General features: G+C 41.2%; 1 protein-coding gene across 1 annotated transcript; it reads left to right on the top strand.

The window, feature by feature from the left end:
• Window positions 1-847: 847 nt before the first annotated feature.
• Slc36a3 (solute carrier family 36 member 3) lies at window positions 848-26,093 on the top strand. The gene is made up of 10 exons (XM_046446398.2): window positions 848-1,137; window positions 4,500-4,590; window positions 6,578-6,666; window positions 8,719-8,814; window positions 11,428-11,512; window positions 12,559-12,777; window positions 15,078-15,176; window positions 15,753-15,919; window positions 18,707-18,876; window positions 24,893-26,093. Exons 1-10 carry the CDS (start codon window positions 986-988, stop codon window positions 25,180-25,182), a joined length of 1,458 nt encoding a protein of 485 aa, XP_046302354.2. The 5' UTR covers window positions 848-985; the 3' UTR covers window positions 25,183-26,093.
• Window positions 26,094-27,889: the final 1,796 nt, after the last annotated feature.

Here is a 27,889-nt window from a genome sequence, read left to right as displayed (position 1 = left end):
CTTCCCTTTCAAAGGTGCCCCTGTGACCTCACTTCCTTTTACCAGGCCCAACCTCTCAAAGGCTCCACTAGCTCCCAATGGAACATCAGCTGGGGACCAGGCTTTGGGGGACATTTAAGATTTGAAGCATACCACTACCCAGTCTAAAATTGCAACCCTCCCCCTACTCCTCATTCAGCTTTTCTGCATAATTTTTCTTTTAGCAGCTAACATATTCTCGACATGCTTTTCTGTTTATTGACTGTCTCTCCCAGTCTCATGTGAAAAAACTGTTGTAGGTTTTCTACCCAGTTACTAGTATATATTAGGTACTCAATAAATATTTTTGGAATAAATAATTTTTTAAAAGTTGATTTACACTTCCTTCCAGATAGGTGGAAGTCCATACATTCCTCCTGTTTAGAAATTCTGAGCAACTGCCATTTGATTGGACCTTATAAGCCACTCTTCATTTTTACCCAGAGAAGGTGGTCTTAGATGATGCTATACAGGACCATCCTGCATCCTGGGATTCTGCAGCAGCTTATTGGCCAGACAGCCTCCATTGTGAGGTAACTCTGTTTTCTTCCTAGCCAGAGAGCTATGCACTGAGTCTGGGTCCACATCCAGGCACCAGAACCTCCAGTCAAATGGTACCTTCTTCCTCCTTGTCACCTTGTTCACTTTGCCGGACAGCCGTGAGGGCTAAACTGGGAGAGGCCAAAAGCCCAGGCAAGATTCCTGGCAGGTATCCAAGCAACTGCAAGAGGACTGAGCATCATCCCGAGATGGGGCTCTTATAAATCTCCCAAGAGCCAGGTGGGGCTTCTCCGCCACTGCTTCCCTGACTCACACGCTCAGTCTTTAGCCAGGGCCAGGCTCCCTTGGGAATTGGGAGCCAGAATCTCAGGTCTGTAGCTATGGCTTCTCCAGAGAAAGATCCATCAGAGGCCTATTCAAGACTGTACTAGGACTAGACCCCCTGAGGCTCTGCCACCTAGCCACCATGTTGAAGAAGTCACTTCTTGGAAAGGACTATAACAATGAGCTGAACTTGGACAATGGGTCTAAGTCCCCCTCAAAGAGCAGCAGCAGCAACAGCAGCAGCAGCTTGACCCCAGAAAATGCCCCTCCTGCTGAGGAAGACAACGCTCTATCGTAAGTGGCCACACCCCCTTCCAGACCTTAGGGCAATGCTGCTTTTTGGCAGCTCTGGACCAAATTCTCCTACTTTTCGCTCCTTTACACACCCATGCTCCTGGAACAGGGGTGTCTAGGTGAAAGAGGAAACCTGTAGAACCTAAGAAAGCTGACCCCATAGTTCTGGGGATCACGCCAACTTCCCAATCTTTGCAAAAGAATCCAGATAGAAGAGCCATCCCCAAGGTGAACTGCTGGATTCCAGGAACAATTTCCTGTCTTGGGCTGGAGGCTCTTTTTTTCTTCTCCAGTTCAAGGTTGCTTTCCTCTCCTCAAAATCCCTGCCATCTCTCTCTCTTTCTCTCTCCCCTGCCCCCTAGATCTCACAGTAAATATGTCCTACCTCAAACTCAGACACAGGGAATTTTTCTCTAAGACTTTTATTGCTAATCAGACTATTATCTTGTAACCAGATCAGATAATAACCATGAGCTATAATGATACTGTTAAGTGATAAGAACCAGCATTGATTAGAATACCATGTCTTAGGGAGAATTAAATTGGTGCTTTTTTAGATGGCAATGTTTTATGTTAGATTTTAAAATGCTATTTGTATAAAATACACAAGTACTTTCTTGACATATCCCGTCTTTGAAAGTATACACATGTGACTACACACATGTACACACATAACTGGCAGCAGTAGCTGTCTCTGAGGAAGAGAATCGGGAGACTGAGAGACAGAGATAGGAGAGCGCTTCATATTTATTATACAGGTTTTTATTGTAATTTATTTTGTTTTAACTTTTGAATTACTTTTTGGGTTACTACCTAGCTTTTTCATAAATATAATTAATCGACAATATCACTTCTAGAATTTTTTTCTAATGAAATCACAGACAGTATTCATGACCATTTTTATTGAAGCAATGATTACAATATTGAAAATCCAGAAACAATAAGAATGGTTAAAATGCCAGGCAAGGTGGTGCATGCCTATAATCCCAGTGACTTGGGAGGCAGGGGCAGGAGAATCATGAGTTCAAATCCAGCCTCAGCAACAGCGAGGTACTAAGCAACTCAGTGAGACCCTGTCTCTAAATAAAAAGTACAAAAATAGGACTGGGGATGGGGGCTCAGTGTTCCAGTGCCCCCAAGTTAAATCCCCAGTATATAAAAAAAAAATGGTTAAAGTATGGTGTAAACATATAATAGAATATAATACAGTCATTACAAGTTATGGAGGAGATCTCTAGACATGAAAAAATGTGTATCATGTAATATTCACAGAGAAAAGTATTTTAGGATCCAGTAAGTTCTCCTTGTAAAAATCTGTGTACTTTGAAGCAAGTAGGGGTGCCTAGAGGAAGGCTCATCATTATGAATGGTTATTTTCAATTGGTGGGATTTGGGAAGTTCCTTTTATAATGGCAAGACATTATTTTTCAATAAAACATATAAAGTGTATTTTTAAAAAAATGTTCCAGGGAAGCTTCCAACCCGACCCAAGTTTACTCTCCAAAGTCTTGATGTGTACTGCTGTTGGCTAAGGTGCAATGGTTTCTCCAAAATGTCTCACCTTTCCCAGGTTTAAGTGGGGCAAGATGCCGTCTGTCACAGGAACAGGGAAGAGATGGAGGGAGGAGGGCAGGAACTGGGAGAAAGTGCACATATTTTGGAAAAATTACAATGGAATTGACAAAAGAGAAAAAAACTATATACAGCTTTGACATATTTTCCAATAATCGCTGTTATGGAGAAATAAAAGTTACCTCTTGGAGTGAAGGGACGAGATGACCCTGTTCTTAGGTACACAGACTGATTAACAAAAATGCAGGAAGTCAGAGAGGCTCTGTTCTCACCCCACCCCCTCCCAGGTTGGTATGGCAAACCTGTACAGAGACCTCATAGCCCTTTGCCTGGGCTCCCTAATAGATGGGACAGAATCCAGGAATCATGAGCACTGTGTGACCTTGGGTGGTTTCTCTCTGCTCTTCTGATGGCCTCCTCCAGGTGCCCTCTCATACCAGGTCAAAGGGACACCTCTGTCTGCTTAAAACAGACCTGTTTTCTTTTTCCTATTAGCCCAGCTCTGCTTCCTCTTGAAGGAGGCCCTTGCTGACAAGTAAGCACTGTCCAGGGTGGTGGCGGTCACCCCTGTAAAGCGCTTCAGGATTCCAAGATCCATCAGGTCACTCTTCTGGTTCTTACAGCGCTCCTGGCACATAGGCAGATAAGAAAACAGGGGATTTCTGCAGCTAAGGGGCTTCCAAACTAGTAACTAAACACAGTAGGTGGACGTCACAGCAGAACTCAGAGCCCAGGCCTCCTGCCTCTCAATTCAGTGCTCTTGTACTCATTTCCCACTATTTTTTTTTTTTTTTTTGGCATCAAGGATTAAACTCTGGGGCTCTTAATCATTGAGACACATACACAGCCCTTTTTATGTTTTATTTTGAGACAGGGTCTCCCTGAGTTGCTTGGGGCCTTGCTAAGTTGCTAAAGCTGGTCTCAAACTTCTGATCCTTCTGCCTCAGCCTCCCCAGTCTCTGGGATTACAAGAATGTGCCATCATACCTGGCACTCACTTCCTACTTAAGTTTGGTTTTGATTCCGTTCTCATGTTCCTCTTCCCACCTCTACCCTGATCCATGTTAGGATTGGAGCTGCCTGGGCAGGAGCCCTGAGCACAGATGTCAAGAACATTTACAACCTTGGCGCCTTGCTAGTACCTGGTAAATACTCTGTAAGCACAGTAGTAATTGATATTAAAGTTTATCCACATCTGTACTGGGAGTTCAGTGGTTAAGGGCTCGCCTAGCAAGTGCAAGGCCCTGGGTTTGATTCCTAGCACCACAAAAACAAAATTATCCATATCCAATATGTAGCATGGATGTATTATGTAGCAATATGTGGATATATAAATTTCAATTAATTTTAACAGTGAATATTAGTTGACTCAATGGATCAAGGAATGAACAAACTAGAATCAGTTTACAGGTGGTGGCAGTCACCCCTATGTGCTTAGAGAATTATTGTGCTTTTTTTCTAGTAAATGAGTTAAAAATTACCTGGTGCAATAAATATTCTGTAAATAGAGGCCGTTTTTACGAATTCTTGTCTGTCTAGGTGCTAGATGTATAGTAGATCTCAATAACAGAATGTTCTCCAGAATGACAGCAATTTGGGGTCATTTTTTTCTTTAAAGCCTAGTGTGTGTTGAGCCACCTGAGCTAGCACCAGCTCTGGATCTGAGATATCACTGAGCTGTGGGTGTCCTCTTCTCAACTGGCACCCCGGGAATGCTGGGCAGAGGCTGAGCTGGGCCACCCTTCCCTTCCCCTGACACTCTCTCTTTTCTCCCTCCTTCCCCACCACAGGCTGTTGCAAACCTTGGTCCACCTGTTGAAATGCAATGTTGGCACTGGGCTCCTGGGGCTTCCCCTGGCCATAAAAAATGCCGGCTTACTGGTAAGAGACATCGTTGGTCCCTGGGGGCAAAGGGGACATGTACCTCTAAGGCTACTGCACAGTTCATCAGTGAATGATCTGGGGGTGTGCTCTATAACAGGAAATGCACCTATCAATCTCCTGGAGCCAAACTGAGCATCCCTGGAGGGGAAGGAACGCTACTCATAAGGTGCTGCCACACTCATTCAGACCCCACATTGCCCCTGTCTTCCCAGTCCCCAGGAGTATATCTCACCAGCAGCCAGGGCCCTGCAGGCATCTGAGTGTGTGACTTCTGTTTCAAACCATTTGAATGGTATAGGAGAAAGTGGCTTGGCCATGAGGGCAAGGATGTCTCCCACTGCCCACACTGCCTTGCACTCCTTGACCTCTTGTTTCTGACTTTGGAAATTTGCCTCCTTTCTAAAACTGTCCTGTTTATATGAATATTAATACAGTCCTCATGAATATTAATACTTTCCTTATGAATATTAATGATGCTCTCCTGAATATCAATACTGCCTTACCTCCTTTCCTGCTACACATGTATCTGCCTCACCTGGAATTTTTAAAGGTGAGACATATTTATTTATTTATTTATTTTTATTGGTCGTTCAAAACATTACAAAGCTCTTGACATATCATATTTAATACATTAGGACATATTTATTTTTTAATAGACCTATCTCCTGCACCTAACGGAAGGCTCTGAGGGCAAGAACTGTCTGATTTCCCTTTAGACCTTCTCTCAGTCCCCACTGTAGAGACTGTCACACAGGAAGCCCCGTTAATGCCTATTGAATTGAATTGATACCAAATAGGTCATATCCATTTAGTTTCAGGGAGATTTCCCTTCTCTCCAGGCCTGGTAAGTGGCCTCATGGCTGAAGAAGGCACAGTGAGACCCTTACTTCCTCATATAACTTCTGATATGTAGGGGTTCCAACTCAGAGGTGGAACTCTCCCCCTTGGGATCCTCTGGCTTCTCAGTCATCTGCAGAAGAGTAGCAGGACCACAGAACCTTCAGCAAAAATGTCCTTGCCAGTGTGGTGTATGCTTTTTAAGATGGCTCTTTTATATTGTTGAGTTTTGCCTACTAAGAAGAGTTGGATGATTTCTTTATTCTCTGTCTCCCAGCCCAGAACTCCTTACCAGGATCCAGTTGAGAAATGTTTATTGAGAGCTACTATGTGTATTCTTAGGCCCCAGGAATACAAAAATGAACAAGACAAGAAAGTTTCTGCCACATTCAGGCTACATTCTGTTGTAGACTAGTGATGCTCTTTACCCCTCACTTGTTTCTTTATGACAGATAATGTTATCTCATCAATAAAGGCAGGAGTATCCAGAATAAAGGAGGTGAGAGAGTCCTTCATTACCTTCTGCCCTTCTGATCAGATCTGGAAGATTATGATCTTCCTTCTGGAATATTGACAAATTAGACACAGTAGAGCAACAATTTTCAAATGGGGATATTTTGTGCACCCCCACCCTCATATTTGTCACCTAGACATTTTTGGTTGTTACAACCTGTAACTGTCACTGACACCTAATGGGTAGAGGCTCAGGATGCTGGTCAATATCCTACAATGCACTGGACAGATCCTTAAAACAGTCATCTGCCCCCAAATGTCAATAGGGCCCTTGTTGATAACCTCTCTACTAGAGGAAAAGAATTAAGTCACAAAAGGAACTTGTGAGGGCTAGGCTGTGTAAAAGGTTGAAATCATCGTAAGAGACTACAGCAGGGTGAAACTGGAGGCAGATGAGAAAGGCCTGGGGTGTATGGAGAGTGGTGAGATCTGGGTCACAGGTAGAATCCTAGCAGCCACTTTGTAGCGGTACCAGGAGGGACATTCAAAGCATAGCATCCAGGGGACAAGGACATCCATGCACTGTCTCCCACCCTGGCAAGGAGCCCTAGTGCCCAAACTGAGAGAGGGCCAGGGTGTGGGCGTGGCCAGTTTGCCCATCAATCACCACCCGGGGCCTCTCCTCTCCCTTCAGGTTGGGCCCATCAGCCTGCTGGCCATCGGAATCCTCACAGTGCACTGCATGGTCATCTTGCTGAACTGCGCTCACCACCTCTCTCAGAGGTGGGTGCTGCTCCTCTCTCACCCCAGCACCAGGCCCCATCCACTGGGGGGTTGAGTTTCCTTTGATCACTGAACCAATAATTAGGCCACTTCTCCAGGCCACCCAGCTGCTCTGGATCCAACAGAAGTGGTGGAGGGTGGGAAAGAATCCAAAGAAGAGACCCAACTCTGCTGCCGGCTAGCTGGAAGGCTTGGTCAGTTTCCTGTACCCCTCTGAGCCCAAATCCCCTCACCTGGGAACATTAAAAGTGATAAAAGATGGTAGAGCACTTGACAACAACCACGTGAGGCAAGACACACCGACGTCTTTCTGTTCCTTTTAATCTCCCCACCCCAATACTAAACCCTCATCAGGGTAATTTGTTCCAGGAGAACCCCTGTAAAGACAAGCCAGTAGACGCAAAGACCTAATTAGCCACGGAATGCAAAGGGTACAACAACTTCAGTTATTGAAAGCACATAGTGTGTCAAGGTGTATGTGTTTGAAATGAATGCAAAAACGACTTCAGAAAGAAAAGACAATAGTCACGAAAAAAAAAAATAATGCTGAGATCTGCAGAGTGTTCAAATCCAAAGCTTTGCTTCTTACAGTAAATCTCTAGAGTAGGCCTTATTTTTATTCCCATTTTATGGATAAGTAAATTGAGGCTTAGATACCTTGCCCAGGGCCGCACAACCAGCGGGTAGCAGAGCCAGTGTTGGAAGGCCTGTCTGACTCCATTCTTAACCATGTGGTCTTGAGCTTCCTGGGTCATTATGTCCCCAGGTAGGCTTCTGACTTTTTCTCGATGATGTCTCTTCCATTTTTCTTTAATGCAGAGGCCCCCAGAAGGGTGGCCTAAGTGCTAGCTGTAGCCTTCAGATATATTTTTGGGGTGCTTTCACAGTTTTTCTTTTCTAAGCCAATGTTTAAAAATTTAGAGATTTCATATTTAAGAAAAAAAAAATAACAAGAAACTCATCTGCTTTCTTCTCATTAGTCAGATGACCTGGTACTTCCGGGACTTCATTCCTTCCTTGTCCTTCTGGAGTCGAGTCCCAGTTGATCCTGTTGAGAACTTGCTGTGTAGCCACTGACCTCACTACTCCCTATTCTTACATCCTATGTCATCTACCGAATCACTAATCCCTGTCTGATCCCCAACCTTCAGACTCATATTTAACAGACCTCTGCAAACTGAACCCATTTGTGCATGAATGCCAATCTCACTAAATATCAGAAATAACAATATCTGATAATAACAATAAATAATAAAAGTGTGTTTCCAACACATCCTGATAGCCATCTCTCACTGTCTCCTGCTCAAAGCCTAGTCTGCATGTGGAAAAGCTGAACCCCAGAAGTCAGAAGAGATTAGACTTGCTCAAGGTCTCCAGCTCATGAGGGAATGGCATTTACCCCATTTCCTGTTAAGCCTAGAGCCCTGTCTCTGTCCTAGCAGTCCTGAAATGAATGCTGTGTATCCAGGATCTCAGCAACCTGCTGCTGCTCCCACCTGCTCCTCTCCAGGACCAGGACAGTCCTACAACAGGGCCTGTCCCACCCTGAGAAAGGGAGAGAGACAGGGAAAAGGGACAGGCTGGAACCTGGCCATCACATCCTCCTGCTGAGCAGGAGCCTGAGGGTGGTGTGTGCATGGGACTCTGTCCATGTAGGCGTCTCAAATGTCCTGATAACTGGGCAATGAGAAGGACCAGAATAGTTGAGAAAGGACGCATCCCTGGCTGGCCACACCTGCTCTGCCTCCTTCCCCATCTCCTCCCCTGACCATGTCCCCTCTCTCCCGCATGGCAGACCTAAATCAACCACTGTTTATTCAAAACAAAGAAATCCATTAGGATCCACTTAAGGATCTGTTCTTAAAAAGATAACTGCCAAAAGGAAAAAAGAATAAAAAGCAAATCTCTGAAAGTTGTATAAAATATATGATTATCAGAAAATTAACAGAGCACTCTATGCTGACATACAAATAGATCATAATTACTCACTCGAGGAGCAAATTGTAACTCCAACAGAAACATTCTAAGTTACACATTGTCCTTTCCTCCTAGATTGCAGACGACTTTTGTGAACTATGGGGAGGCCACAATGTACAGCCTGGAAACCTGCCCCAGCCCCTGGCTGAGGTCCCATTCGGTGTGGGGAAGGTAGTAGTCGTGGATGTAGAAGTAACTGTGAGATGACAATCATCACAAGCCTCATCTTTTTGTTCTTTATTTCTCTTTAAAGTTTTAAGTGAATATGTTCTTAGCCGGGCATGGTGGCACACACCTGTATAACCAGTGGCTTGGGAGGCTGAGGCAGGAGGATCACAAGTTCAAGGCCAGCCTCAGCAACTAAGCAAGGCCCTAAGCAACTTAGTGAGACCCTCACTTAAAATAAAACATAAAAAGAGCTAGGGATGTGACTCAGTGGTTAAGCACCCCCAGGTTCAATGCCTGGTACAAAAATAAAATAAAATAAAATAAATGAACATGTTCTTTTGGGAAACTACCAATAGAAAATATCTTCAATAGCTCCATTCCCTACCCGATTCTTTACTCAAGAGGTAGTCCCTGAGATCTAGTTAGTAAACATTCCCTTTGACTTTTTCTTTCTCTAGGTTTACATCAATATATGTATGTGAATGGGCATATTAATTTGCACATTACTTGGAATCTTTTCTGGAAATTTGCTTTTTCATCTAATAGTATGTCTGTATTTATTTCTCATTGGAACATATAGATCCACCTCATAATTTTTTAGGGCTCCCAAATGTGGATATATACCATAGTTTCATTTGATCATTCCCCTAATGGTGAATTTTTAGGTTGTCCCCTTGCTTGATAAAAAAGTTAGAATGGTTTTCTGATCATCCCAACAACCTTGGTGAGGTAGACAGGGTCCCGGAAAAATGAGGTGACCAAGGCTCATAGAGATAAAATAGCTTATTCAAAGGCACAACCATGGGTAATGGTGGAATAGGGACTTGAAAACCTCACACTGCAACCTTTTCCAGAAAAGTCCTTTGGGAGGTAGTGGGGTCAATATTGTGTCTGCCACCATCCCAGGAGGTCACTGACCTCCCCCAAAATAGTCACTCTGATTTTCAGAAAGGTGAGGTCATGAACAGTTTTTGATGACACCCTCAATGATAGTTAGGGCAGGAATGGCCCTTAGAGATCACTAGATTCACACCTGTTAAGACAGGGCATAAAGGAGCTCAGAGAGGGACAATAAAGTTGCTCAGGATCACACAGGAAATTAGTAGCAGAGCAAGGACTAGAATCCAGAATATCTAGCCTCGCACTCATCTAGTTTCCATGTACTATTTCTTTGGAAATCCAGTGATCCAGAAGGAGTTGGAAACATTTGGGAAAATATTAGTTCAACCAATAATTCATAATTTTTAGTGTACTAGGAGATACCTAGGGAGCTTGATTAAAAACTGCCCATACTGTGTAGAAAATCATTAATGGATGCTCAAGCCATTCAGGTAAAAAGTCAGTTGGGAATTTTATACAAGAAGAAGGCACAGATGCCACCTACCCCAAGTACTGAGCATAGATCTACTCAGCTCCTGTGTGGATGTGGGACAGTCAGACACGGTGTCTCATCATGGATCACAGCGAGGTGTACGGGGCACTGCATGTATATTCTTGCCAGAAAAATAAATTAAGGAGCTTCATCTGATTGAGTCACTGGATCTGGTATCAGTTTATAGGAAGCACAGGGGATAGAGAAACCAGATAAATGTCACGAGGAAGTCCTCAGCCGAGTCTAGAAGACAGATCTACTACAGGACACAGGGTCTGACATCAAACAACCAAAAAATGAACAGCTGCAGGAGAAAGGAAAAGCAGGATAGGAAGAATAGAGCAATTTTACAAACTTCAGAAGAGTTTTAATAAAATGCAATGTATAGGGCCAGGGATGTAGTTCAGTGGTAGAGCAATTGCCTAGCATGTGTGAGGTGCTGGGTTTGCACTATGAAAAAAATAAATGAAAATAAAAATAAAACAGCCATAAAAGATATTTTGGAGAGAATTGTGATATCTAAAATAGGGACTATGTATTTGAAGATATTAAAATTCATTTTCAGGATATCAGTCTTAAAGAAAATATGCTGAGGTGTGTAGGGTCAAAATGTTATGGCATCTGCAAATGACTTTCAAATGATTCTGAAAAAAAATCAGGTATGTGTGTGTATGTGTATGTGTGCACGCACACACGCACATGTGTGCATGCATATACTTGCGTGCAGATGAGTATGTACACATATGAAAAGATTTGGGGCCAAAACTTAACAATTGATATATTTAGCCAACATATATATGGATGCTAATTATATTCTTCTATGAACTTTTCCTGAGGGCTTGAAATTTTTCAAAACAAGAAAAATTGGGAAAAAAATCTAAATCCACAAAAATAATTATTTCACCAAATAAACACTTTAAAAATAATTTTAGGCCAAGCACAGTGGTGCATGCCTGTAATCCCAGTGACTCCGAAGGCTGAGGCAAGAGGATTGCAAATTCAAAACCAGCCTCAGCAACTTAGCAAGGCCCTAAGCACTTAGTGAGACACTGTGTCAAAATAAATAAATAAATAAATAAATAAATAAATAAATAAATAAATAAATAAATAAATAAATAAATAAAAGGGCTGGGGATGTGGCTCAGTGGTAGAACATCCCTGGGTTCAACCACCAGTTCCGAAATAAATAAATAATAACTTGAATGTTTGTTTTCTCACTCTATCTCCCTCTTTTTCTTTCCCAGGTACACTGTCAGCTTCTTATTGATCATCACCCAGCTGGGCTTCTGCAGTGTTTATTTTATGTTTATGGCAGACAATTTACAACAGGTGAAGAAGCCTCTTCTGGGCAAAGGGAGAGAAAAGCAGACCTGCTGCTGCTAGGGCTACATTAGCAAAAGCAGAGTATTTAAGTCATGGGAAGAGACAGCTTCATTTCCACTCCTGGATTAGATCATGACTGGGAATTCTTTCAGTCCTGAGAATCATATTCTAAAAGGATCATAAAGAAGCCAAAGCAACTTGAAAAAATTTTTAGCCTGAAAAGTATGGGTAAAGTATGGGTACATTAGGTACCATCTCAGGTTGTCATGTAAAAAAAATGACTAACTGAAAATAAGGAAAACCAGTGGCTAACTTCCTGTTATTGCCTACCTAAGACATATTGTAAGTCAATCTCAGCCTCTTGTGGAATAGAGGAAGTGTACCTAACAGCCCAAAGAACTGTGGCAAGTCCTATAGACAGACTCTGCAAGCAGGTAGGCTTTGCTCAATATCCAGAGCTTCCTGACTTGTAGGGCTCTCTAAGGTTGAGGAGGATGTGCTTGTGTGATAAATTTTCTTTCTCTGGCTGCATGAAAGAAAGTCATTTGGTGGGAAAGAAGAAGTTGGGCTAGCTGACAAAGTACCCTTCAACCTTGAGGTTTCATGACTCTAAGGGTTCCTGGTTCATGTTGATGGATTTGGTAAATAAAAATACATAACACCCAGTTAAACTAGAATGCATTTTGCACACACACACACACACACATACATGAAAAAATACATGACATTCAGTTAAACTGGAATTTTGGATAAGTAGGGATATATACATTTTATTTACATTTATATATGAACATATATGCAAATAATTATAATATATAAATAATTTATATATAAATATATATTTCACTACTTATCTGAAATTCCAGTTTAACTGAGTGTCATGTATTTTTTCATGTAGATATTTTACTATATATAGATATAGATATGTCTTATGCGCTATTTGGAATGTATTTATACTAAAACATTATTTGTGATTTTCTGAAATTCCACTGGAGCTGGACATCCTGTGCTTTGTCTTCAACTGCTACACCTTCCACTATGTTCTCTTTCAGATAGTAGAAGAAATCCATGTCACCTCCAACACCTGCCAGCCCAGGAAGTTCCTGGTGCTGACCCCCATCCTGGACATTCGTATCTACATGCTGACAATCCTGCCCTTCCTGATCATGTTGGTGTTTATCCGGAACCTCAAGGTGCTGTCTGTCTTCTCAACAATGGCCAACATCACCACCCTGGGGAGCATGATCCTGATCTTTGAGTATATCATCCAGGTCTGTGCCTGAAATCATGGAAGAAAGGTGTCAGGGTCCAGGGCCTCTGAGACACCTGGGATGGGTTATTATCATGGTGGGCAGGTGGAGGTGAGAAAGTTCCATCCTCTGCTCTGAGCATCCCCTGCCAAAGTGATATCCAGGAACATTTCTGCCCCATAAACTCTAAAAGCCAATTATCTCTGTTAGCAGCATCCTGTCCTCCTCAACACCAGCATGGATAACATTGAATAATAATGAGTCATTCAACAATTCATAGGTCCTTACTACCTTCTGTGATCCCAGGCATTGTGCAAGGAGCTGGGGACTCAGGGGTAAGTGAAAATAGGCAGATAGGGTGTCTCCTCTCATGGAAGTCACATTCATTCTGGGAGATTAACATTGACTAATAACCAACAAAAACTGTAATCATGGTAGGTGACAAAGGATGCATGGGTGATAAAGGAATTTGATCTACTTAGTACCATGTACTTAACCTATCTAACTTACTGGATTTCACAATACTACGGTTTTGGAAGTACTGTCTTTATTCCATTTCCAGACGAGGAAACTGGCATTCAGAAAGCAGTCTTTCCACTACCTCCAATCAGTTTGCCTCTGGAGCTCTTGTGCTCTATCCTCATCATAGGTCCTGAAACTCCACCATCCCACCATTGCACTCATTTCTTTGAGTCTAGAGTCTTTGGCATTGTCTCCTTTTCCTATTGATGCTATAACAAATGACCACAAGTCCAGGGGCTTAAAACATCACAAATTTATTTTACAGCTCTGGAGGTCTCCTGAGCTAAAATCAAGATATCCATGAGTCTGCACCTTTGCTGGAGGGTAGGGGAGAATCCATTTCTTGCTTTTTCTGGTTTTCTTGCCTGCATGCTTTGGCAAGCAAGAAAAATTAAAGCCGGAAAATCAGACCGAGTCTTTCTCATGCTGCAGTCTGTCTCCTTTGATTCCCTCTTCCACTTTCTAAGACCCTTGTCCCATCCGGATAGTCCAGAGTAATCTTATTTTAAGATTAGATGATGAGGGCTGGGATTGTGGCTCAGTGGTAGAGCACTCGCCTAGCACAGGCGGGACCCAGGTTCTATCCTCAGCACCACATAAAAATAAAGGCATTGTGTTGTGTCCATATACTATATATATATATATATATATATATATATATATATATATATATATATACTTAAAATAAAGGATTAGATAATGAACAGCCTTCATTCAATCTGAAAACTTAATTCTCCCTTGCCATTTGCCATCACATAGCCACAGGTTCCTGCATATCTTTGGGGAGTGACTGTTCTGCTCACCACAGAAGTCCATTAAAATAATTATTCCCCCTAGACCCTCCATAGCTGCCCTGCTAGCCCGTGGACCACACAGCACTGAGAAGGGATGAGGAGAGGCGATAGAGGGCTGGGACACAGGAGACTAAGCCCTTATCTGAGCTGTCAGTAACTTGCAGAGAAGATTTGCATAATTCCCTTCTTCTCTCCATGTCCTGCCTTTTCCACAGGTAAAGATAAAATGGCTCCTCACAGCCAAAAGTTGGGAAAAACTCAAGTGTTCATTGAATGATGAATGAACAAAGAAAATGTGCTATATAAATATACATGATAGAATATTATTTAGCCCTAAAAAGGAGTGAGATTCTGAAAGATGCTACAACATGGATGGACCTCAAAGACATTGAGCTAAGTGAAATAAGCCAGACTACCAAAAGACAAATACTATGTGATTCCACTTATATGAAGTAGCCATAATAATCAAATTGATAGAGACAGAGAGTAGAATGTGGGTTACAGGGAGAGGGGTTAATGGGGAATTGCTATTTTAATAGATTCCTGTGTTCAGTTTGGGCTGATGAAAAAGGTATGAGGTGGGGAGTAGTGAGGAATATATAACAACGCAAATGCACTTAATGCCACTGAGTTAGACACTTAATGGTTAAAATGGTAAATTTTGCTATGTGAATTCACCACAATAAAAATTAAATGAATGAATGAATGAATGAATGATCTTTTTTTTTTTGCTTTGTCTGTTGGTACTCTGTGACAAAGATATACAAGTTAGAAAGTATCAGAGTAGACATTTTTATGATTGCAAATATTACAAGGTGGGCCACTAAGTATGTGATTCAAGCATTGAAAGATAAGAAAATGGACTGGGCTCTAGATATCTCATGAGCGCTCCTAACACTGATTATCTCTGTTGTGGTCATGCATGACCCAGCTTCTACCAGGTGATGGTTTGGGATGACTTTGATACCATGGCAAATCCAATGTCTTTCTTCTACTTCCTTGCAGGACATTCCAGATCCAAGCAACCTGCCCCTGATGGCAAACTGGAATACCTTCTTGCTGTTCTTTGGTACTGCCATCTTCACTTTTGAAGGCGTTGGTATGGTACGACTGCTGGGTTTGAGTGAATGGTCCCCTAATGTTCTTTAGGGTGGCCAGTTGCAATTCCATGTATCTAAATGAATAGCATTTATAAAAAGTGCAGAACAGTGATGCATTCAGGGTGCCTATTGCTCCATACACCACACTACGTCATGAAGATGAGAATTTCCTAATCAGAAAAGATGGAATTGACCTGAAATCCCAGTGGCTTGGGAGGCTGAGGCTGGAGGATCGTGAGTTCAAAGCCAGCCTCAGCAAAGCAAAGCACTAAGCAACTCAGTAAGACCCTGTCTCTAAATAAAATACAAAATAGGGCTGGGGATGTGGCTCAGTGGTCAATTCCCCCTTAGTTCAATCTCTAGTACTCTCCGTATCTCCCCAAAAGAGAAAAGATGGAATTGAGCATTCATGGCAATAGAAAATGAGAGAAAAATGAAAGCAGTGTGGCCACGTGGAGAGGCCCCTTCTGACTCTGGGCCCACCCAGAGAAGGACAGCCATGCTAGCGGGGGAGCCTGAACCTACACCAAGTGCCACATCTCTTTCTACCCTTTGTTTTCCAAACTCTTTTCATCTCCAGGTTCTGCCTCTCAAAAACCAGATGAAGAATCCACAGCATTTCCCCCTTGTTCTGTACGTGGGGATGTCCCTTGTCATCTTTCTCTATTCCTGCCTGGGAATCCTGGGCTACATGAAGTTTGGGTCAGACACCCAGGCCAGCATCACCCTCAACTTGCCCACCTGCTGGTACGTCCCCTGCTGGCCTCAGGTATAGGGAGAAGCATGGGATCTGCACCTTAGCAAGAGATGGGCATTCACTTGGGTTTTCTTTAGTAACAAATATTAACTGTTAATATTACTATTAATTGTAATAATTGGTAAGTTTGATGATCTAGGCACCATGCACTATCTCATTTAATTTCTTATACCCCATGAGTTAGCATTATTATAATTAACTCCATTTAATAGATAAGGAATTTGATATTTGGAGAGGCTCTAAGTAATTTTCCTAGCTCGCATTGTGAGAAGCAGAAGCTTGAATCTAATCTCTCTGACCCTAAAGTGCAAAGACTCTAGAACAGAAATGATCTAGGAATGTTAAAGAAACCAAAACAGAACAACAAAAAGTATAACTCAAAGTAAAGATTGAAGTCCCACAGAGGGATTGCTACTCAGATCCCAAGTTTCAGATACAGACCACACCACTATTGCTGTGTCCCAGTTGGAACTTGGTCTGGAGTTCTTGTATTCAATCATTCATTCATCCAGAAAATATTCTGGAGGCTGGCACATGGTATGCCATGGTATGCAAACATTCCACGTTAGCTGTTATAGTGGCAGTATTGGATACATAGTGGCCAAGCCGTCAAGACAGCCAGTGTTTAAGAGCACATGTTCTAAAGGTATCTAATTGACCTTGGGCAAGACACCTGATCTTTTGACTCCCAATTCCTGTGCTCAGTAAAATAAGGATCATACTTATGCCTGTTTATATCAGTCAGGATAGAGTAAGTTTTGCTCCAATAATAATCTCAGTGGCTGAACACACCAATGCTTAATTGCATGCTCATGCTGCATGTACATTATGGGATGGCTAAGGCTCTTGCTGTTGGAACAGCCACTCTACAAAGTGTGGCTGGTGGCCATGGCAGAGAGCACGGGGAATCACACACTGTGCACCAGGCTGGCAAAACTTCACCTGGAATGGCAGGTATCTCTCCTGCTCACACCGCCCCAGTCTGGGTACTCCAAGGAGGCAGGGATGTACCTGAAAGTCTTTAGTGAGCACCATAAATGACCACGACACTCTCTCACAGGGAGAGTGTGAGCATTAATTGGTTTGATATAGAAAATGCTTAGCACATAGTAAGTCCTTGTGGAGGGTTAGGTCTTATCATTGCTGTGCACCACAGCTTTGGTCTCCCTGAGACAATTAGGGTGATAGGGAATCCATTCCCCATAAAGCCAGGGTTGTAAACTGAGGAAAAGGCCACCAGCCCCACGACCTCCCTGTGTTGTGAAGACTAGATGATATAATCAATGTGGGACTTACTTGACATTGTGCTTTATGTTATGTAAGTAAGATATCCTGTACTTGGGAGACTGAGACAGAAGGATCACAAGTTTGGGGACAGCCTGGAACTTAGTGATACCCTGGCTAAACATTTAAAAAAAATTTTTTTTAAAGATCAGGTGTGTAGCTCAGTGATAGAAATTTTATCAAGCATGTGTGAGGCCCTGGGCTCAATCCCCAATAATGGGGGGCAGGGGATAAGAAATTCTAATAACCATGTAGGCAGGACTCTTTCTTTCCGAGGACCACAGCCAAACATGGGCTTTGACCTCCACCAAGGCTTTGTGCCTGTAGTGTGATCCTGGCTGATCTTCATGTTTTCCCGGGGAGCCTTAAACAAATTTCCCTTTCCAATAGGAGAAACACCAACGACTCAAGAAAAAAAAAATGGGCAGAGGGTATGAACAAACAGTTCACAAGCAAATAAGAAATGACCATTTTATATTTGAAATGATGCTCAAAGCAGATAATAGAAATGCTAGTTAAACGAGACACACACACACACACACATAATGTCATAGACTGTCATGTACTCACACACACTTTTGACAAGCTGGGACTGCAACACAGTAGGACAAGTGGGCACTCTTACCCATCATCCTTATTGGTGGAATTACATATTACGTTCATGTAGAAAAGCAAACAAAGATTTTTTTTTGCAGCATTGTGGCAAAAGGACCATTATTCTCAAAAGAATAATTCAAATATTTATTAATTAGTGACTAGTTTTAAAAAAGTATTATATCCGGCAATCAGAATGCCAAATTGTTATTAAATGGAAGGGCCAGATCTATGTGTATCGACAGGGAGCAATCTCTAAGAAATATTTGGTAATGAAAAAGTAAGGAGATCCACTGCATGTAGAGAAATGTGTGCAGCATGTTCCTCTGTGGGTGGGTGTGAGGCCCCACATGGTGTGGAAGGTTATATATACGCAGCGTATTTCTTGGAAGCACAAGACAATTCTGAATGGTTGCCTAAGGAAAGGGGAACTGGAGACTGGGAATCAAGGGCAGGGATGCTTTTCACTGTAGATCTATTGCACTTGAATTTTACTCTATGCATACGTTTTAAATAATTAAAAGGAGGGGGTTCCTGGGTCATGGGCTTGTTGCCTTGTCATCTCCAGGAATGTGCACTTTTTAAATATTTATTATTTTAGTTGTAGTTGGACACAATATCTTTATTTTATTTATTTTATGTGGTGCTGTGGATTGAACTCAAGGCCTCGCACATGCTAGGTGAGTGCTCTACCTCTGAGCCACAACCCCAGCCCAGGAATGTGTACTTTTAATGAGTTGCCAAGGAGGGTCCTGACAGCCAGTCTGACCCAAGTCATTGGATATTAGCCAATTTTGTAACTCAATGACAGGTACCAGTTTCTGAACAGTAAGTGAGTCCCAAACAGCCCTTCCTGGGGGCCAAATTGCATTTCACATCCTCTTGATGATTGTCTGCAGGTTGTACCAGTCGGTCAAGCTGATGTACTCCGTGGGCATCTTCTTCACCTACGCCCTCCAGTTCCACGCCCCAGCTGAGATCATCATCCCGTTTGCCGTCTCTCAGGTGCCAGAGAACTGGGCACTGTTTGTAGACCTGTCTGTCCGCACAGCCTTGGTCTGTCTCACCTGTGAGTAGGATGAAAGGCACTATGGCAAGGAGCCACTCGGGTGCCTACCCCACCGTCACTGGCTCTGCCACTTGCTTTCTTTGTGACTTAGGGCAAGATAATTAATCTCCCTGGGTCTCAACTTTTCCACCTGAAAAAAATGGGCTTAAAAGAACTGTCACATAGTAAATGTTACCATAATCTCTACTGACTACCTATGGAAAATATAAGCTGATTTTATGAAGGAAAGAAGTATCATTCATTCACCCGCTGTCCTATGTGCCTGGTACTGACCTGCTTGGTTTGAGGTGTTTGGAGTTCCCGGTCTGTACCCAGAGTCAGAAACCTGGATATGTGTTGTTCTGAGATTGTTCCCATTCTCAGGAGTGTAAGTTGAAGAGAAAGATGGAGTTCAGGCAACTCTGGATCATGGAAAGTACAGGTAGAGACATGGTCTTCTGATGACATATTCTGCTTCTAGCATACACTAAATGGCCATTTTTTCCTTTTTTATTCATTCATCCATCATTCATTCATTCAAGTATTGTTTGTTGAGCACCTCCTATATGCCTGACATTGTGCTGGATACTAGGGACTCAATCACTAATAATGGGACTAGGGATTTAGCTTAGCATATACAAAGTCCTGGGTTCAATACCCAGTACCACTCATCCTCCTCCTCCTTCTCATCGCCATCATAAAAAATAGTGAGGATGTAGCTCCAGCTCTCATAGGATTTACAAGATGAGCTGCAGCTCTCTGCAAGGAAATAATGGCAGCACTTTGTGATAAATGTTAAGATGGCACAAGATGAAGCACCCGCGTGACAGTTAAAACTCAGTAGCAGACACCCTGTATACTTAACAGGATCCTGTTCCTCATCCTGGGCAGGTCAGGGGATCAGTCCTCTCCAGTGGAGATATGCTGGCTAAGACCTAGGAGAGCGGAGGTAGATCACATATAGGGAGTAGGCTGTGCACAAATCCGAGGCCAGTACTTGCCTGTGACCCACTGGAGAAAAGCAGTTGGGCACAATCAGAGAGTAGGTCCAAACATACGGAAGGACCCAAATCCTGAACTCACAGCTCTCTCAATCAGTGCTGAGGAGTTTGGGCAACAGGGAGCCCTGGGAGGGCTCTGAGGAGTGGGTTGCTTTGACCAGAGCTGAGCCTCTTAAAGGATGGCTTCTGTTCACCTTGCAGTGTAGCTCTCTTTGAACACATCTCCTCTGTCCCCTTCAGGGTGAGCTCTCCTGGGGAAAGATGCTGATTTTTCTCTGTACCTCCACTGGTAATGAGCTTATCATGCATCTGATGAAGGAAAACTATGGACAGGGAGCACACTATAAAGGGATGATGGGCTTCCAACTCTGAGACCCTGAGTCCCTCTTATGCTCAATATGTTGGAGCAATTTCAGAAAGAGGTGATGGTTTTCTTAAAGGTCCAGCAAGCTGAGTCTAGAAGTTCAGATCAATGGTAGAGTGCTTGCCTAGCACATGCAAAGCTCTGGGTTCCATCCCCAGCACCAGGAAAAAGAAATATACAGCAAGCTTAGATGCTTTCCAAAACAATTTTTCTCTAATTTGTTCATAGATAAATTATATGGGCATATGAAATTAAATCATATAAGTTGCATATTCCCTCATTCAAATATTATCAAAATTGGACTCTGTTGGCAAATCCATGGTATGCATTTATTGTATGTATATGAGATGGAGATTTAAGAATGTTTATAGAAGAAGAGAGATGGAGAATGGGCAGCTAATGCTGTCTTCATGTTTTATGTTCTGCTTAATTACCAGAATTCTTTTATGAATGGGAAAATAAGTGGTTGAGAATTGTATACAATAGAACCATCTTTCTTTTTTAATCCATCCTTTATTCTATACAGAAGTTGCATGATGTAGATGGTACAATTTGTTTCAGTGTTTATATAAGAGTCAAACCCTTATGAGCACCTACTGTGTGCCAAGTAGGCAGCATAGTAAAGTGGAAAGAACTTTATTTTTGTTGTTGTTGTTGTTTGTAGATTTTTATTTTTTAAATTGATAGATAAAAAACTATGTGTGTTTATGGTATCCAACATATTTTGATAGATGCATACACTGTGGTATAACTGAACTAAGGTAATTAACATACGTACTAGCTCAAATATTTATCATTATTTTAGTGAAAATATTTAAACAGTACTATATTGTCAATTTTCAAGTATACAATACATTGTTATTAGCTACAGTCACCACGTCATAAACAGATCTTTTGAACTGGATCCTCCTTTCTAACTGCAATTTGTCCTGTGTCTTTTGGTCAATACCTCCCCAGTTCTCATACCCCTACCCTCTACCATCTCACTCTGTCCTTGTATGAGCTTAATTTGCTAGATTCCATCTATAAATCAGAATAGGGATGTGTCTTTCTGTGCTGGGCTTATTTCATTTCACATACTGTTTCCCAGGTTCATCCATGTTGTTACAAATGACAGGATTTTCTTTTTTATTTTTAAGGTTGAATAGTATTTTGTTGTGTATATATGCAATATTTTCTTTATTCCATGGCATGGTTATTGTGATAAACATTGCAATGAACATGATAGTTCAGATATTCCTTTGACATATTGATTTCAATTACTCATATATATGCCAAGAATTGACATTGTGGGGTTATATAATTATATGTTTATATTTATAAAAATTTATACTTTTATATTCATATAATTATGATACATTTTAAATTCTTTTAAAGAAACTTGGTACTAAGTTCCCTAGTGACTATTCTAATTTGCAACAGTACATAGAAATTCCCTTTTCTCCACCTCCACACCAACACTGGTTATCTGTTGTTTTTTCAACAATGGCCACCCTAACAAATGTGAGATGATATCTCATTGTGGTGTTTGTTTGTTTGTTTGTTTGTTTTTTATTGGTTCTGCATCCTGGTACTTGTTGCTGAATTTTTGTTAAGTGCCATTCTGATTGGAATGAGATGAAATCTCAGTGTAGTTTTAATTTGATTTCTCTAATTGCTAGAGTTCTCTAATTATTGACCATTCTTATGTCTTCTTTTGACTAGTGTTCATTTAGTTCCTTTGCCCATTTATTGACTGAATTATTTGGGGATTTTTTTGGTGTTATTATTTTTTGAGTTCTTTGTGAATCCTGGTTATTAATATCCTACTGAGGGGCAGGTAGCAAAGATTTTTCTTCCATTCTGTGGGCTCTCTCTTCACACTCTTGTTTCCTTCGCTGTGAAGAAGGTTTTAATTTGATACCATATTTATTGACTTTTAATTTTGTTTCTGGCCCTTTAGGAATCTTGTTAAGGAAGTCAGTTCCTAAGCCGACATGTTGGATTTGGGCCTGCATTTTCTCCCAGTAGGTACAGGGTTTCTGGTCTAATTCCTAGGTCTTTGGTCCATTGTGAGTTGAGTTTTGTGCAGGGTGAGAGATAGGGGTTAATTTTCTTTTTACTACATTGGATTTCCAGTTTTCCCAGCGTCATTTTGTTGAAGAGGACTATAGCTCTGTAGTATAATTTGATGTTCAGTATTTATAATGCTTTCTGCTTTGCTTTTCTCACTAAGGATTGCTTTGGCTGTTCTGGGTCTCTTATTTTTCCAAATGAATTTCATGACTGCTTTTTCTATTTCTGTAAAGAATGTCATTGGAATTTTGATGGGAATTGCATTTAATCTGTATTTTGCTTTTGGTGGTGTGGTCATTTTGGCAATATTAATTCTGTCTATCCAAGAACATGGATGGTCTTTCCAGCTTCTAAGGTCTTCAATTTTGTTCTTTAATATTCTAACATTTCATTGTGGAGGTCCTTTTTTTGTTAGATTGATTCCCGAGTTGTTGTTGTTTGTTGTTTTTTTGTTGTGTTTTATTTCAGGGTATTGTGAATGAGATAGTTTTCCTATTTTCTTCCTCAGCAGATTCATCATTGGATTATAGTGTTGTAGGGACAGACGAGGCAAGGCACTGAAGATAGCAGGAAACAGTGTTATTTGGCTGCAGCCAGGTTCAGAGGGCACAGCTTTTGCTGTAATCAATCAATCCCCTGAACCCCAAATTCAGGTAGTTTCAGGGTTTTATACCCAGCATGTAAGGAGGGGATTAGAAGTTCACATAAAAGCAGCTTTTTCTTTCACTGTTCTGGGCAAGTTAACCCTTCAAGGACAGCACCTGAGAAGGGGAGAGCTTCTTCTCCCCTTTCTTTCCTCCCCCTGCCAGCTGTTACCATGGAGCCCAATAGGTAACTTATCTTAAAAATGTAGACATCTCTGTGAAGCCCAGCTCAAGGCCAGAGGACTTGTTTGCACATTTCTACAAACTACTATACTGGATACATTTGTGAAAAACTAGTAACTGGGTGTCCAGAATCTGGAGTGCTGATTTCTTCCCGGCCATGGCCAAGTAAGATAGGGCAACATGAAAATGGGAATTATCTACATTGAACTCTTTTGCAAAGACTCTTTTGCTGACAGTCCCAAAATTAGCCATGGTAAAGATTTCTAGAGAAGCCCAGTTAGGACTGTTTTGTGGAGAAAGGGGGTGCCACTACAATAGGAAAATTATTGTTATATGGGTATTGATTTTGTATCCTTCTACTTTTCTGAATTCATTTATGATCTAGCTCTCTAAGTCTTCGGGTAGAGTTTTTTTGGGGTACTCTAAATATGGGATTATATCACTGGCAAGCAGAGGTAATTTGAGCTCTTCCTTTCCTATTCATATCCCTTTAATTTTCCCCTCTCACCTAATTGCTCTGGCTGGAGCTTCAAGGATTATGTTGGATAGGGGTGGTAAAAATGGGCATTCTTGTCAATTACTGATGTTAGAGGAAATTCTTTTAGTTTTTCTCCACTCAGAATAATGTTGGCCTTGGGTTTGTCCTATATAGCCTTTACAATGTCAAAGTAAGTTCCTTTTAAACGTGAATGCCTGCTATATTTTCAGTGTTTTAAACGTGAATGCCTGCTGTATTTTGTCGAATGCTTTTTCTGCATCTATTGACATACTCATGTGATTCCTGTCCTTAATTTTGTTTAAGTGGTGAATTACATTTATTTATTTGCATATTTGAATGAACTTTGCATTCCTGGAATGAAACCCACTTGATTATGGTGCACTAACTTTTTAATATGCTTTTGTGTACAGCTTGCCAATATTTTATGGAGAATTTTTGCATCTATGTTCATCAAGGATATTGGTCTGAAGTTTTATTTCTGGATGTGTCTTTGTATTGTTTTGGTATCAGGGTGATAGTGGCTCCATAGAATGAGTTTGGCAGTGTTCTGTCCTTTTCTGTTTCTTGAAATAACTTGAGGAAGGTTGGTATTAGTTTTTTAAAGTTCTGGTTGAACTCTGGTAGAATCCATCCAGTACTGGGATTTTATTTGTTTGAAGGCTTTTGATGGCTGCTTCAAGTTTATTACTTGATGTTGATCTATTTAAATTTTCTATATCTTCCTGGTTCAACTTGGATAAGTCAGATATCTCTAGGAATTTGTCCATACCCAAGATTTTCTAGTTTGTTGCAGTATAAATTTTTAAAATAGTCCCTGAAAACCCTCTGGATTTCAATAGTATCTATGGTGATATTTGTTTTTTATCTTGGATTTTAATGATTTGAGTTTTTTCCCCTCTATAAAGGACTTCAGGTGAGGCATCCCGTGGATTCTCATCTTAGCTCTGTGTGACCTTAAGCAAGCCCTGTTCCTTTTAGAGCTTTGGATCTCCCCATCTCTATAATGAAGGAGGTTATAATAGCTAAGTGGTAGAGTAAATCTCCAATAAAGATTATGTATGAAAAATCAAATAGATAAAATAGAAAAGGGGCATGTGTGTCAGCAGTAAAGATAAGAGAGGGAGTCAGGAGTTGTGGTGCCTGACCTGTGTGTAAACCACAGTGGGCTCCTGCCCACCTCTCCAAACAGCTTCTCATTCATCTGTGAAGCTCTTGGGCTCCAAAGCAATGGTTTGGTTTTGAGCTTATGGCAGGAACATTTAGTGATTCTAAATTTTTCTTCTTGCTGCAGGTGTCTCAGCCATCCTCATCCCCCACTTGGACCTGGTCATCTCCCTAGTGGGCTCTGTGTGCAGCAGTGCCCTGGCCCTCATCATCCCACCCCTCCTGGAGATCATCACCTTTTACTCTGAGGACATAAGCTGTGCCACCATTGCAAAGGACATCATGATCAGCATCCTGGGCTTTTTGGGGTGTATTTTTGGAACATACCAAGCCTTCTATGAGTTGACCCAACCCATTAACCATTCCATGGCCAACTCTACAGGTGTCTATATGAATCATTTTTTATTTTTATTCTAATAGCTACCCCTTCCTCCTACCCCCATTTTGATTTCCATGCAGATGTTATATATATTCATCAAACCCCAACATCTCTATATTAATTAGTGGCTTCTTTATCTTTCCAAGAGAAATGTAGATAACACAGGTTAGTATTGATACCTCTCAGGCTACCCCTTTTTTGATTTTGGATTTCTTTGGCAATCTTTTGTACCTCAGAACCAATATCACATTCAGTTCTCACAAGAGGAAATGGTTATCAAAGCCTGATTAAGACCCTTGTGTCACTCTCTGACATCTGTTTCCAGATATAATCCCTTCCTCCAACATGTTCTCCTGCCCTTGCCATTCACCCCAAGGTTACGTGGTCAAAAGGGGGAACTTGACAGAACCTGTTCCATGTGGTTAGGACTTTCAGCATCAAAAACTTTGAGCTATGCCGCAGTCTGGCTGGGCACAAAATCACGAGCCACTCACAGCCTTGTAGATTCAAACAGCAATTCTTTATTCCCAAACTCACACCGGGAACTCTACAAACACGTTCTGGGGAAAATCCACACCTCCACTGGGCTCTGCATCCCAACATACTCTCTGAATCCCTCGAGAACTCAACGGGAACTCAAGGAGCGGGCGCCTGGAGGCAGCAGGATAAGCCCTATTCCCAGCAGGATACACCTTAAGCCTGGAACTGCCCTAAACCCAAGGAGTGCCCTAAACCCCCATCCCAAACCCCGATCCACCCTAAACCCGGATCCGCCCTGGTCCAGAGCTAAATAGTCCTCTTTACTTTATAAAGTTAACTGGTCTCAGGTATTATTATAGCATCAAAAAGCTGACCAGTAATGGGGAAAGAGTGAATGGTTTCCCTGCAAGATCAGAAACAAGACAAGGATGACCAGTCTCAGCACTTCTGTTCAAGATTGTACCAGATATTAAAGACGGTACAGTCAGACAAGAAACATGAAGTAAAAGGTGTCCATATTGGAAAGGAAAAATTAAAACTCTATTTGATGACATGGTCATTCATGTAGAAAATTCAGTGTAATCTATACAAAAGTACATCCAGTTTACAAAGTTTTAGTATATGAGATCCATATACAAAATCCAATTTGCACTTCTGCATACTAGCTGAGAATAATTAGAAATTAGAAATTTCAAATTAAATTTATAATAGCATCAAAAACATGCAATAAATGAGAATAAGTCTGTTGAAAAATATGAATGACATATATGCAGAAATATATATGGACATACCTTGAAGGCATTGCAGATTTGAGTCTAGATCACCACAATAAAGGAAATATCACAATAAAGCAAATCACATGAGTGCTTTAATTTTCCAGTGCACATAAAAATCATATTTACACTATATTATAGCTTATTAGGTGTGCAATAGCATTATATCTAAAAAAATGTGTTTTTTGAATTTTAAAATATTTTCTTGCTAAAAATCGTAACAGTATTCTGAGCCTTCAACAAGTTAGTCTTTTTTGCTATTGCAGAGTGTTGCCTTGATGTTGATGGCAGCTGACAGCTTAGGGAGGTATATACTGAAGGCTGAGATGGCCGTGGTAACTTCCTAAATAAGACAATAATGAAGTTTGCTGTGTAGATTGACTCTTTTATAAAATGTTGTTTGATGGCATTTTTACCCAGAGTCAAAATTGGGATTTAATCCTCTGAAACTCTGCTGATGCTGTATCAACCAAGTTCATGTAATATCATGTAATAGTCACAATCTTTTACTGGCATTTCAACTATGTTGAGGGCATCTTTACCAATACCAGATTCTATCTCAAGAAACCAGTTTCTTTGCTTATCTACAAAAAGCACCTCTTCATCTGCTAAAGTTTTATCATGAGATTGCAATTCAGTCACATTTTCAGGCTTCACTTTTAATTTTCTTGCTATTTCCACCACATCTTCAGTTTCTTCCTCCAGCAAAGTCTTAAATACCTCAAAACCATCTGTGAGAGTTAGAATCAACTTCTCTCAAATTCCTATTAACATTAATACTTATACCTTCTCCCTTGAATCAAAGATATTATTAATGGCATCTAGAATTATGAGTTCTTTCCAGAAGATTTCAAATTTACTTTGTCCAGATCTATCAGAGGAATCATTATTTATAGCAACTGTAGTCTTACAGAACATAATTCTTAAATAATAAGGCTTGAGTGTACTTCTGAAATCCTACCTACTTAGGAGGCCAAGGCAGGGGGATCACAAGTTCAAGACCATCCTGGGAAACTTAGAAAGACCTTGTCTCAGAATTTTAAAAAACAGGCTGGAGATAAAGCTCAGTGGTAGAGTATTTGCCTAGCATGTGCAAGGCCCTGGGCTCAATCTCCAGTATCACAAAATAGAAAAAAAAAATACTTAAATGTCCAAATTATTCCTTATCCACAGGCTGCAAAATGGATGTTAGCAGGCATGAAAAAAAAAAAAGAATCTCACTGTACATCTTCATCAATATTTTTGGGTGACCAAACACATTGTCAATGTTTAAAGTACTTTGCAAGGGACCTTATATTATCTAAGTGATAGGTATCAACATGAGGCTTAAAATATTCAGAAAGCTGTGCTGTAAAAATACACTGTCCCTCAGGCCTTCTTGCTCCATTTTTAGAGCACAGCAGAGTCAATTTAGTATGATTCTTAAAAGCCCTAGGATTTTTAGAGTGAAGATGAGCCCTGGCTTCGACTTTCAGTCATCAGCTAACTACAC

This window comes from Marmota monax, unplaced genomic scaffold, assembly GCF_021218885.2.
Source record: "Marmota monax isolate L192 unplaced genomic scaffold, Marmota_monax_Labrador192_F-V1.1 WCK01_AAM20220418_F8-fsc00188, whole genome shotgun sequence".
NCBI lineage: Eukaryota > Metazoa > Chordata > Mammalia > Rodentia > Sciuridae > Marmota > Marmota monax.
Note: the sequence above shows the minus strand (reverse complement) of the source record. Positions and strands in the feature narration are given on the sequence as shown.